General features: G+C 31.5%; 1 protein-coding gene across 1 annotated transcript; it reads right to left on the bottom strand.

Annotated features, from left to right (window-relative positions):
* Nucleotides 1–5,212: 5,212 nt before the first annotated feature.
* On the bottom strand, nucleotides 5,213–9,460 carry LOC110729844 (ruBisCO large subunit-binding protein subunit beta, chloroplastic-like). The gene is made up of 15 exons (XM_021909623.1): nucleotides 9,307–9,460; nucleotides 8,487–8,739; nucleotides 8,265–8,390; nucleotides 7,922–8,059; nucleotides 7,723–7,818; nucleotides 7,399–7,641; nucleotides 7,082–7,316; nucleotides 6,833–7,002; nucleotides 6,667–6,744; nucleotides 6,505–6,576; nucleotides 6,329–6,433; nucleotides 6,131–6,223; nucleotides 5,935–6,027; nucleotides 5,648–5,771; nucleotides 5,213–5,562 (listed from the first exon to the last, which is right to left on the bottom strand). The coding sequence occupies exons 2-15, from the start codon at nucleotides 8,724–8,726 to the stop codon at nucleotides 5,549–5,551; spliced, it is 1,827 nt and encodes a 608-aa protein (XP_021765315.1). The 5' UTR covers nucleotides 8,727–8,739; nucleotides 9,307–9,460; the 3' UTR covers nucleotides 5,213–5,548.
* Between the last annotated feature and the right edge of the window lie 3,886 nt (nucleotides 9,461–13,346).

The raw sequence follows: 13,346 nt of genomic DNA, 5'->3' as shown, positions 1-13,346 counted from the left end.
GTTTGGTGGTGTGTTATGTTCATAGATCATGTTGAAAATGACAACAAGCTCATTGTGTTAAATTTTCTACCCAATTGGTTGAACAAGTATCATTTCTTAGACATAGCTACTATACAAATGATGTGGCTTATTTAACACCAAACTTTATACTTTATATTACTTCTCGGTCTTAATTTAATTGTCACATTTTGCTTGATATTTGTTCAGATTAATTGCAACGAACATTATCATTTTATGTAAAAAATTTTCTCTCTCTTCCTTTTTTTCTAAATGTGGAATATACACTTTTTTTGTCTATTTTTTCATATAAATTTTTAAAATGTCGGTAAAATAATTTATGATAATTAAAATGAATCGAAAAGAGTAGTTTCAATTACATGAGGAGTCATAAGGAAGAAAAATGTGATTTCTAATGTACTTTTGTAGTTTCTTGTCAAAGAAAATAAATAAATGAAAAGTTTCTTTAATGAGGTTAAGGCCCCCCACCTTAAATAATTGCGATTGTTAGCCAAAAATGACATGTAAGATGAAAATGACCATTTGTTTTGTAATATCCAACTCACTTTTTTGTATGAAAGAGTCATGTACGGACAAGAATCAACGAGAAGCGCACACACTTCACTACACAAGATTAGCTAAATTTTGATGTAGTATTCAAATACTTCGTAAATATTTGTCTTGGTGATATAATGAGATGGTTGGGCTTGTTTTCATTTTCATGCATGCCCTTTTAGGCATTTAGTTAACTTTGGACTTTAGACTTTACTTTTTCCACTAGTTCACTAGGAGACATGCATGTGTTAACCCCATCTAGAAGTCCATTTGTAGCTAGGGTTAGTTTATTTTTTATATAAGAATGTGCGAATTAGAAAATTAAAGTCATATACTCCGTATAAAGTGTTACATATCTCGGGTTGATTGTATGGACATGGAGATAAAAGTTTTACTAACATTTCAGACACGTTACTCTTAAAAAATAATAATTACTAGTACAATGATACATTTTTTTGAAACAATAGTACAATGATACATGACCCATGTTCATTTTGGTCATGTACAATTGTAGTAATTAAGGGTAAGATTGTCACTAATATAATTATCACACATGACCAAATTGAATGATGGACAAAATCTGAGCTAAGTCAACTTATGACACTCAATATAGTATCAACATCATATGGAGTATGAAATATCCTAGCTTGTATTATACTACTAGATGAAGTCCGTGGGATGCACGTTTATTTGTATTTTTTCAAATAAAATATTTTACTAAATATATATTTATCTAATAACCTTTGTGATATTCGCTTGCTTACCACTTGAATTTTTTTATTATAAAATTATTAACTTTTTTTCTCATATTTAGATAAAATTTGTAATATGAATAGATAATATTTTATTTTACAAAGTTTTGTATGTGGCTGGTCACACCGTGTGGTCAGGATTACCTGGTCAGGAGTTACTGGGTTGATCAAGGGCTACTCAATCGATCAGGGGTTATTCGGTCAGTGTTTGGATGTGTCTCATCCGGCCACACGATAACCAGCCACACAAAAAACACGCTGATTATATTTTTGTAGTTAATATAAAATTTTTGATCTAAAATAAATTGCAATTTTTTTTTATTGGCTAAAATATAACATTTTCCTATGTGACACTCTAAAATTAATCTTACGTGGCATAATCCTATTGTAGCGTTTTAAAATTATTAATCATACGTGGCACTTTTTTATTATAATCCTACGTAGCGCTTTAAAAAAATTAATCTTACGTGGCATAATCTGATTGTAGCGTTTAAAAAATAATAATCCTAAGTGGCACTCTAATAATTTTATAAAAAATAAAATCCTAGGTGGCGCTCTAAAAACTCGGGAAAAAACTCCCCTTTATATATATATACTAGTTTTGTGCTCGGGCGATGCCCGGATTGTTGATAAAATTTTAGGATAAACTTTTTGGCTTGAATATTTATTAATACGGTCATGTAATCCCTTTTGATAATGCATGATATTTAGACATACGATATCATATCGCTTATTTATAGAATAGTGTACTTTTTGTAATTTTGTTTGTAAATAAATATCTATGTTATTATTGACTTGAAATTATTGTTATTGAATTTAAATTATTTTTACTGAACTGAAAGTATTTTTACCAAACCAAAATTATTTTTACCGGTTAAAACTTATTTTTGTTGATTCTCTATTATTTTTTTACTAAATTAAATATATTATAAATTGATCTTATTTTAAAGAACTGTTTGACACGAATTTTATGATGGAAATAAAACTGAGTTATAGGATATTTATTAAAAGTTATGATTAATTTTGTATATATGAAACATTAGAAGTATAGTGATGATAAAACTATATATAATATTTTTATCTTAAAAAATTTATCCGAAAATCGCTTACTTAGCGTCATATGTGTCACAATAATACCTATTTGTCGCCTACGTGGTGCGACACTTGACGAAAAACTGAAATGCCGAGTATCGCTGTCTCGTGGCCTAGCTGCGAGACCGACTTTATTTATTAGTGATATAATATAATATGATATTAGATTATTTACGTTTAATGGAAGACTTTTACCCTGTTTTGGAATGACGCTCTATATATTTACTTGGTAGAGTATTTGAGATTTTGAGTTATCTATTATTAAATCCATTATTTATATAGAAAAAACCTTTCTCAAAATTACATAGTTCCTTAAACGGTTAAAGTCTTAATAACCATTTCCCCACTACAACGTTAACACTCACAATTCTCAAGCTCAAAAGCTCAACTCTAATAAGCCTTCTCTTAACTCTATAACACTTATATCTTGATGCTTCGCCTTATTTTATTATAATTGTAGTGTTACTTTCTGATTTTTTTATTAGTGTGAAAGAGTCATAAAGGTAATGATATATGTAGACGAAATTTAATTTAATATCTTGAATATTATTAGTTTTCAAGACTTTAGTCAATTAAATTTGTTGATACCTATACTTTTTTTATTTTCTAATTTGCTAACTATGTGTTATATAATACTTCATGTGTTTCATTTTACCTACAATACTTTGATGATATATGCACTATTTACATACGTTGACTTGTAGTTATGATTTATAGACTTATAGTTATGCAAAAGACTGAGGGTGCGTTCTATTCACTGATTTTTACTTATCTGAATTTATCTGAACTTATTCGATCTTATCTGAACTTATCTGAACTTATAAGCCTTTATTAGAACTTATTTTGTTATAAATTAAACTAGGGTAGCCCTGATTAACCCTTATCACAACTTATCAGAATTTATTTTTCCTGAACTTATCTTATCTAAACTTATTAACCCTTATCTGAACTTATTAACCTTGAAATAAGTGGAAATAAGGTGAACAGAACAGGACCTAAATGTATAGTCATATTGTGATATCTATTAAATTTGCCTCAAAATATATATTCATTGTATTAAAATTTTATAACTTTTAATCCGTACTTATTAATAAATAAAAATATTAGAGTTAAATAATGCATTGATATGCATGAAATAAAAAGTTAAAGCAAACAAGAAAGACATACATTAACTTTCAATGCTCCTAAAATTATTCCACTTCATGTAAATAACCACCTATTTTCATCCCCCCCCCCCCCCCAAACAAAAAAAAAAAACCCACCTATTTTGCACATTAAATAAGCAATAGTAAGTAACTGCCTTTTTTTAAAAAAAAATACGGAGTAGCATAGTAACTAAACAATTAGACATTAATTAGCTAGAAAACATGATTATAGTCAGTCTAATCCATATATAAGCGGGTATTAAATTATGCAAGACTACCATGTCTACCACATGGAAACTAACATCTAATTCAGTGTAAACTCTTGTTGCAAATAAACTCGAAGTTTCAATCATAACTTGCATCAAACTTCTAATTCCATGCTAGATATATTCATGACATTTCCACGATTCCTTACGTTGCTTGTGATCTCATCATGACATATTCATTATATATAATGTGTACATCTCAACACATTAATTTAATTAGACAACTACCATATTATTTGTTCGTAATCATCAAAACCTTGTATATCGATCAACATAAATCATGTACGACGAGCAAAATCAATAAACAAAATTATAACTCCGCGTGACAATCATTAGAACAAACAAAACATGTAATGTGCCATTGAAAATTAAAAATACATGTTTGTTTTGGCTTCGAATGTATAGTAAAGACATTGATTAGAATTTAAAACAGTTAACAACCACCTTATTTAGTACGGTATGATTCCTAAATAGTATAATGCCAATACAATAATGCCATTTAGAAGTCACCTCCATTTTTTACATAGTTGAATACATGATGATTATCTAATTTAACTACATAGATCAACTTATACGAGGCATATTATTATTGGCAGTTTATAAGATAGAAGATTATAAGGATATTGTTAATTGTTGTGTTATCAAATCATGCTTTAATTATTACCGCTAATATGATGATGACTAATTTGCATAATAAACTATTACTTCAACATCTTGTCTAATTGTTATTTGAGGTCAATCAAAGAAAAAGAATTAGTGTTATGATGAAAGATTTTTAGTAAAATACTACTACTAATTCTAATGGCCAATGAATGTTTAGCAAAAGCCAAAAACATGCTTGGTCAAGATAACAACTACGGCTGCTCCTGCCAAATAACTTGTTCAATCTTCGTTTGGATCAACTGATAATGGAGTTGTTCTACTATAATTATAGTCTTTGGGTTCGAGATTTGAAAATGTAAGGACATTTATTTGGATAACTTTCCATTAGTTCAAGGCTCGAGCAACTTTAATTTAATTGAACTCCGTGATAAAGTTAGGCTCGTCTCAAGGGCGGCCCAACTGGGCTGGTGAATTCTGTCACATGGCAACAAAGGTTTTATCTTATATGGCTTGGGAGCGTATCCAAGGAGATGTACCATTGTACCTTGCCCCTTGTCTCTTGTCTACCTATGTTGATAAAAAGAATATTAGCTCATTTATTGCTTATTCCTAATTTGAATATACATGAACTTTGTAATGTTTTCTGATTTTAGGATTGGGACCTTAGGTATATCTTATGTATCAAGTTAGTTTACAATTTTCATTTTGAAATCTCAAAAGTTTGTATTCCTATTTTAATTTTGAAAATTGACGACAAAAATGGAGAATCCTATTATTTGCTTACAAAATTTGAAACTGTCGGTGACAACAAAATAAACAAGATAGATTGGTTTGTAATTATTATCATTACACTCAAAATTGGGATTAGTTAGCTTCTCACACAGAATACCACCTATATCTTCCTAAATCAGAGCTACGATCCCGGCCACTATCCATTTCAAAGCAGCTCAACAAAATATGAAACACCAACAAGAGACACCATCTCGATCAAAATTTCCTGTCATAATGCCACTCGGATAATGTTTATCTCAATCCTGATTTTCAAGAATTCTCGTTCAGATTTATGCTGATCTGCAACATGGATGGTCAAGTATCCGTAATGGTTGAAGGTTGTTTTGCAGAACCGTGAACACAGAGCTTAATACCCGAAACCTGTAACAGAAATATGGTTTAGAAAGAAAATTAAAATATGTATGAAAGTAACTAGCATTACAGGAAAAAACAAGAACGGACATACCAGAGTTGTCCATTGGGTTTTCCATAGGAGCAGGTTCTGGCTCTGGGATCTCAGTAACCACAGCATCTGATGTTAGGAATGTCTTTGCTACAGATGCAGCATGTTCCAAGCAGCATCTTACCACCTGCAAATTGCAATTCGTTAATACAGAGAAAGAAACCATCTTCATCTCAATTACCCTTCAGCCTTCACTATTTGATCTTGGAATTGAGCAATTGATAGTCATGTAAATGCATCACCCTAAGCTTAAGGATATAATACGAAACAAAAAATATATAAAATCAAACCTTAGTGGGATCTATGATTCCAACAGCCATCAGATCCTCGTATTGTCCGGTTGAAGCATTGTATCCAAATCTCAGGTTGTCATTAGAGAGCACCTGAAAATATAAAATGCATTGATCAATAATACGTAGTTGAAAGATTTTCCAATTCACATAGTTATCATAATGTATATGATAGCTTAAAATGCCTTATCTTGACCTTTTCAATTACTACTGCTCCATTAACTCCTGCATTCTTGGCAATCAGATCCAGTGGATAACTTAGCGCTCTTTTGACAATATCTGCTCCAAGCTGAAAATATGTATGAATTCTAAATCTCAGTTCATCTAGTAGGGGAGAGAATTTGACATCATTATGATCAATAACTCAATAAGGGATGATTTTGACAAAGAGAACCTTTTGCTCATCATTTTCAAGTCTCTCTTTGATGGCATCTACTTTAGCCGCTAGGCGCAGCAAGGTGCACCCTCCACCTACAACTATACCTTCCTCTACTGCTGCCTGACAAGATTACAAGTTTGAGTCAGTTTTATAAACTATAGGAGGGTGAGTCATAAAATCACAGAGGATACCTTTGTTGCACAAAGTGCATCCTCTACCCTCAACTTCCTTTCTTTAAGCTCTGTCTCAGTTCGTGCTCCAACCTGTGGGAACAATCAATAAAGAAGGAAAACATATGAAAAATATTTAGGGAAGAAAATTTGGTAGCATGTCTTAAGTTCATGAAGAATCACCTGGATGACAGCAACGCCACTGGAAAGTTTTGCAATTCTTTCATTTAGTTTGTCTTTCTCATAAGCAGTCTCTTCATCCTGAAAACCAATGTTATCTATATCAGGCTCAAAATTCTACAGTTTAACAGCCAAACAAGTGAAGTTATTAGAGGATCAACACTAGCACCTCAGCTTGCTTCTTAATTTGGGAAATTCTCCTAGCAACGGCTTCTTGTGTGGTTCCATCCCCAACAATGGTAGCTGTCTCCTTGGTTAGCACAATCTTCGCAGCATGTCCCAACACCTCTTTGCCAGCTTGGTCTAGTGACAAACCAACCTCATCTCTGATCACAGTTCCTGTTATTAATTCAGTTAGCACCCAGAAAGTTGAGGGACTTGATGTAAATGATAACATTCTGATATTCAGGCTACTAACCTCCTGTAAGGATAGCAATGTCATCAAGATATTGGTGTCTACGATCTCCAAAACCTGGTGCTCTCATTGCAGCAATCTTAAGTGATCCTCTGAGTTTGTTTACAACTAGTGTAGCAAGAGGTTCTTGCTCTATATCTTCCGCCATAACCAAAATTGCATAGTTGTTTTTAATCGCATCTTCCAGGACATTAACAAGCTCTCTTGCATTTGTAATCTTCTTGTCAACCAAGAGCAACTACATAGCCAACAAGACATTAATCATCCTAAGTGGTACAACACATTAGGCACAAATTTGTACTCAAATTCAGGATATATACCTTGCAGTTTTCGTACTGAACAATCATTTTCTCACTATCAGTAACAAAGTATGGTGAGAAATAGCCACGGTCAAATTGCATTCCTTCAACAACATATAAGCTGTCCGAAGCACTTGTTCCTTCTTCGAGAGTTACTACACCCTTGCGCCCCACTTTGCTCAGAGCATCGGCAACCATATTGCCTATTTGATAATTATTTCCTGCACTAACAGCAGCAACATCTGCAAGTTCGTTGTCTTCAACCTGTAAATTTTATGCAAAAAAAAACCATGTTTAGCTGTGAAGCATTATTGACAACTATTACAGCGGCAGGAAACAGCTTACCTCTTTGGACATCAACTTCAGCTCAGATATTAAACCTTTTGCTGTATTCTCAATCCCCTTGGCTATTTGTATAGGATTTGCCCCAGCCAATACAATCTGGAAATATATAATCACTTATTGGTCAAGCATGTTGTTCCCAACGCCAAATAACATTATACTAGAGGTGTACATTGATTAATTATGTGTAATTTCCTCACACCTTTACACCTTCGGCAATCAAACCTTGTGCTAGGACTACAGATGTAGTGGTCCCATCACCTGCTAAATCATTAGTTTTAGACGCCGCTTCTCTAACAAGCCTTGCACCAATGTTTTCGACAGGATCTTCGAGCTCAATCTGCATACAAAAACAGCTTATTGATGTTAACAAAAATAGAGTACATAAACTTCAAAAGAACATTATCTCCAACATTAACATATTCCTATTAACATCAAAGAGTCCTAAACAGCAATCTGACTTGCTGAGTACTGCCTTTAACTTTTGAAGAAGTAAAAATAAGCAATCAGCACTAAAGGAGCCTGTTTTTTCATATAGTTCATACCTCCTTGGCCACAGTTACACCATCATTAATAATTCTAGGAGAGCCATACTTGCTCTCCAAAACAACATTCCTTCCTTTGGGACCGAGAGTAACACCAACAACATCTGCAAGCTTATTCACACCCGCCTAAAGTTTCAAATAAGAGCAGCAAAGTTAGACACTAAACCAATATACAACTGCCATCATTACACCAGTAATTCAGAGAGTACTACAAGTACTAACCTGTAGTTTCCTAATAGCAGCCCCATTCTTATTGAAATGCAACTCTTTTATTGCCGCGTTAATCTTTAAGGAATGACTTTTTCTAGGTACTACGTAACTTCGACTACCTCTAGGAAAACTCGATGATATGCAATCCAATGAAGATAATTTGTGTGACGGGTTAATACTTTTTTTGTCAATTTGGCTTCCAACAGATGTCAATGACCCGATAGCAGACATGGTAACAAAACTTGATGCCATTTTATACGGAGTCCTGATTAAAGAAATGCAACTTTTCAAATCATCATCACATACATAGAAGATAGAACCAAACCAATTGGCAGCAGTAATTCGCCAATTTGTAAAACAAACTCCAAAATTCAGTGATCAAGAAAAGATAGTCATGGGGTCAATTAAAATAAGGTGTAATCATAACATCAACTAGCCTAGTTGGTTTAAGCCTAGAGGGTGGTATCGTTACCATGGTACGGGTACCCATTGGCCATAATTACCGAGGCCTGAGATTAAATCCCGATTACATCACTGCCCTTTGTTGCAGCTTATATACTAAAACAATGGGTAATTAAGACACTTTGAAGCAAATTCAAGTACAATTCCGTGGATATTAACAATGGGTTTCATTTACTTTAGTCATAAAACCAACCAAAATCCAACAACACATTCTAATTAAATAAAGAATAACTAAATTATCTAAGAAATTAAGCATAAAAAAAGCCCACTTAGTTAAGCAATGAAGAACATACAAGAATATGCATTGTTAGAAATTAATTGTGAATTTGGATGAAATAGTAAAGAAATGAGGAAGATGGAAAGAACTTACCCAATGAAAATGGAGAGGAAGCAGGATGTTGTGACAGAAAACTGGGTTTGTGGAGAATGATAAAAGGTAGTTATGGTTCATGGATAACGTTTAGCACCCGTCGAGTGTGGAACGTTCTAGATGTTGGTGTTTCTTGCTTTGTGAGTTGCGACTTGGGTTCTAGGGTATGGACTATGGTTCAATAGTGTCCATACCCGAACATTCGGTTCACATAGTTTGTCTGGATACATACCCATGCTATCAAGCAGTCAAGCATCATACAATATGGGATATTTTGGTCATTTTCACTAAAATTTTAACTTTAAATGGCATATTTTGTGTACCATTTAAAAAAATAATAACATTGAATCATTAATGGTATATTTTGTGAGAGTGAGGGATAAATCAAGTAGTTATAGCTTCCCTTCCGATTTCAAAATATCCTGGGATCGATTCTCATCACTTGCCCTTGTGGCTCTCTAAACACCAAAAAAATAAAATAATGGTATATTTATCAATGAAATTAACCATAAAACTTTATTTGTACTATCTGAAAAAAATCATAATCTATACTTATATATTAAAAAGTGTTTCTAAAACGGAATATGTGCCACATGGACCCTTTACATGTATTAGATATAGTTTGAACACAAGATCAATAAGAAATAAACTAATGTTCTTACCATCTCTGCTATCTTTTAATTATGTTTCGTATTCAATTAAAATATACTAAATACTTTGTAATAGACATCCATTTAAAAGCACTTATTTAGTTTCATAGTTATTAGTTTTCACTTTTATATTAATTATATAGATAGTTTACACTTTATAGGTCAAATAATATTTGTTGATATTCAAATTAAAGTAAATCCGGTGCATCGCCCGAATTACACACTACTTTAATTTGATTATAAGGATGACTACTCGGCCATTAATAAACTTTTTATTTCAAATGTTACACTATGAATGACACATAGTTTCACACATTTAATTGACTTTACTTTCATACGTAGTATAATAAGAGGTAAGTGGAGTAGTTGAGTATTATAAAATTATTCCCTTTGTCCCAATATAATCGATACGTTAGACTATTTTTCACTATTCACAATTTTATAAAGTATCATGTTAAAAACAAATTTAATTATGAAATAGGTTGTTAAATAGGTTTTGAATTACGAACAGGTCCAGCGGACCTTCTTGAGAAGAAGGCCACAAGTTGAAGCAGCCAATGCTCTTAACCTCTTCCGTTGTTTTTAAGTGAAATGTTTCTCCTGTGCATTTATGTCAATGTAGTATTTTGATCAAATAATGTATTTAATTATCAATAAAGTATAACAATTGAATATGAATAATCTATTTATTGAGACGATTCCAATAAGTACTCGCAAGACTATTTTTCCTTAAGTATAAAGCACTAACATTAGTCAAACTGGATTTAGTAAATAGTGCAAAAATTCGAAATATTTCACTTGCAAAAATACAAAGCGAGTATTAATATACAATTTCATAATATCAAACTTTTTATAATTTTTTACTAAAATTTAATTACATTTATCTAAAGTAGAATTGTGTTAATTATTCTGGGACATATTTTATTGAAAATTAAGGGATATTAGAGAAAAAGAAAAAATAAAAAAGTAAAAGTGAGTTTGAATGAAACCATGAGAGGATAAAGAAATGACATTAAAAAAATAAGTGTTTGCCAAAACTAAAAATATAACACTTCAAAAAATAAAATAAAAAAGGCTGCATTTGATAAAAATGAAGGGAAAGAGTATTTAATTATACATGATATTCATACGATACGACCTACCAATATATTGCTGGTAATAAAAATTGAAATAACGTTACATATAATATTATACAGTATGATATTTCTATGCATTATATGATTCATAAGAAATTGGCATTGTATAACTCATTTCTAGTAAACTGCATGGAAAACAAAGAATGTCAATGATTTGTCGGCAGTTAGTGGTATTAAATAGGAGATTATGATGCACCTGATCTTTGACTTGGAAAATATGTGTTTATAGAGAGGAATCCCGTTAAAAATTGGCAAATTTTAAGCTAGAAAAAAAATATCTGAAATTCCTGGAAACATCTGATTTTTTTTATTTTTTTTTGGTATAAAATCTGGTTAGAATTAAATCTATATACTTTGTATTTGTGGACTGACTAGCCAAGATAGATTATTAAGGTATGCTTTATTCACATAATTTTTACTTACATGGAATCATCTTATTTTATTTGAACTTATCAAAATTTACTAAAACTCGTCTTTCTTTTGTATTGAGCTTAGATAACCTGTATCAATTGTTATAATCATTTTTTTTCCAAACTTAATTTATTTGAATTTGAATTTTCGTAAATGAGTAAAAATAAGGTGAACAAAACAAGACCTTTCTTTTAATTTTTGCATCATTGTGACTTATGCATTATCTATGTGCTCTATTATTTCGACTAGCTTTATGATTTATTGTTAAAGAAAAATATAGTCATGTATGATCATATTAAATTCGTTGTATACTTTTATAGCATCAAATTTTTATAATTTTTATGTATTGTGAATATAAGACATTTGAGAAGTTGCAAGTTAAAAAAAAAAAAAAAAAGTATAAGTTTTCTATTAAATATATTTTCTCAATTCATTTATAAAGTAAAACAGTTAGTGTATATCTTAAAAGACTATATTACAAAACAAAAGAAAAGAAAGAATTAGTTGCTCCAATTTTCTTTTAATGTTGACTGCACGAGTGCTATGATACATGTAAAGTGTACAACTAAAAAAAAAGTGTTGCCATATATTAGAAAATGTAAAAAAAAAAAAAAAAAAAAAAAAATCTTTTACAATTTTTTAATTAAGTTCTTTAATATTCAAGTTTACAATCTTTCGTGAGGGTCATTTCGTGAGAGTCATTTCCCCTCTCCTCTCCCTAAAAACCCTAACTTCCATTGTTGAAGTTTGGAGAGGCTTTTATCGGATTTTACTGGTGGATCGCCCCAATCTTTGTTTTTTATGTGCATTTTCTCTTTGTTTTTGTTTGCTCTAAGTTTTTAATAACTCTTCCTCTTTCGGGAGGAACGTTTCTCCCTCGAAAGAAAATGACTTTTCTTCTTCTTTAGGAGGATTTTTCTCCTTCAAAAGAAAGTTTTTCTTCTCTCTTTTGATGGAAGATTTGCTTTTTTGTTTGGTGGATTGTTGTAGAGTTGTTTCATGGGTAAAGATTTGTGTGTGTTCGAAAAAGAGGTTAATCTTTCGATTACAACCAGACGAATCAAAGGAAACTTTTATTCACGGATACAACATATTGATAGACCCCCTCGTCAAAGAAGGTTGTAAGTCACAGCGATGTGAAAGAGGGTATAAAGAATGTACGATTTGCAACAACGATCGTAGCTTGCTGAAAGGATGTTTTTATTTGATTCAATTGTCACGTATTTGTTTGATGTAAATCTCTTTGTAGATGTCGTATGACTTTTTATTTATGAATCCATCTTTATTCAAAAAAAAAAAAAATTTGGGGAGTGGAAATTTTGTAAATATTAAGGTATAAATGTTACACCAAGACATAAAAGTGTAACTTGAGCTCCAAGGGTAAGGTTTTGCCCAATAATTACTTGTATTTTTTTCCCGCCAAAAATTATAAATTAAACAAATGGAAAACACATACCCTTCTTAGTTGACTGTTGGACGAAAAATCATTGACATGACACAATAACACGACAATACAAACTTGACTTAAAAGCTATCGAAGAAAAACCTAAATCTGACACAACATGGACACAAATTAACCTAAATTGGTCGTGAATTGAACATATCAACTCAAAATCGCCCATTTTACATAATTTGTTTTATTGTGCAATATTTTAGTTATCATATTTATTTTTGTATAATTTTTTACGTATTTAACGAGCAAACAATGTCGTCATAAAAGTAAACGTAAACACGACCTGTTTACGCATTTTTAAAAAATCCTAGACTAGTCACTAAAAATATCCCTTGCGCGGCTGCACCTATATAGCCTAAAAATAGTTATTGCAATATAGGTGTAGTGTAA

This window comes from Chenopodium quinoa, unplaced genomic scaffold (genome assembly GCF_001683475.1).
Source record: "Chenopodium quinoa cultivar QQ74 unplaced genomic scaffold, ASM168347v1, whole genome shotgun sequence".
Classification (NCBI taxonomy): Eukaryota; Viridiplantae; Streptophyta; class Magnoliopsida; order Caryophyllales; family Amaranthaceae; genus Chenopodium; species Chenopodium quinoa.
The sequence above is the reverse complement of the archived record's forward strand: the minus strand, read 5'-3'. Positions and strand labels throughout refer to the sequence as shown.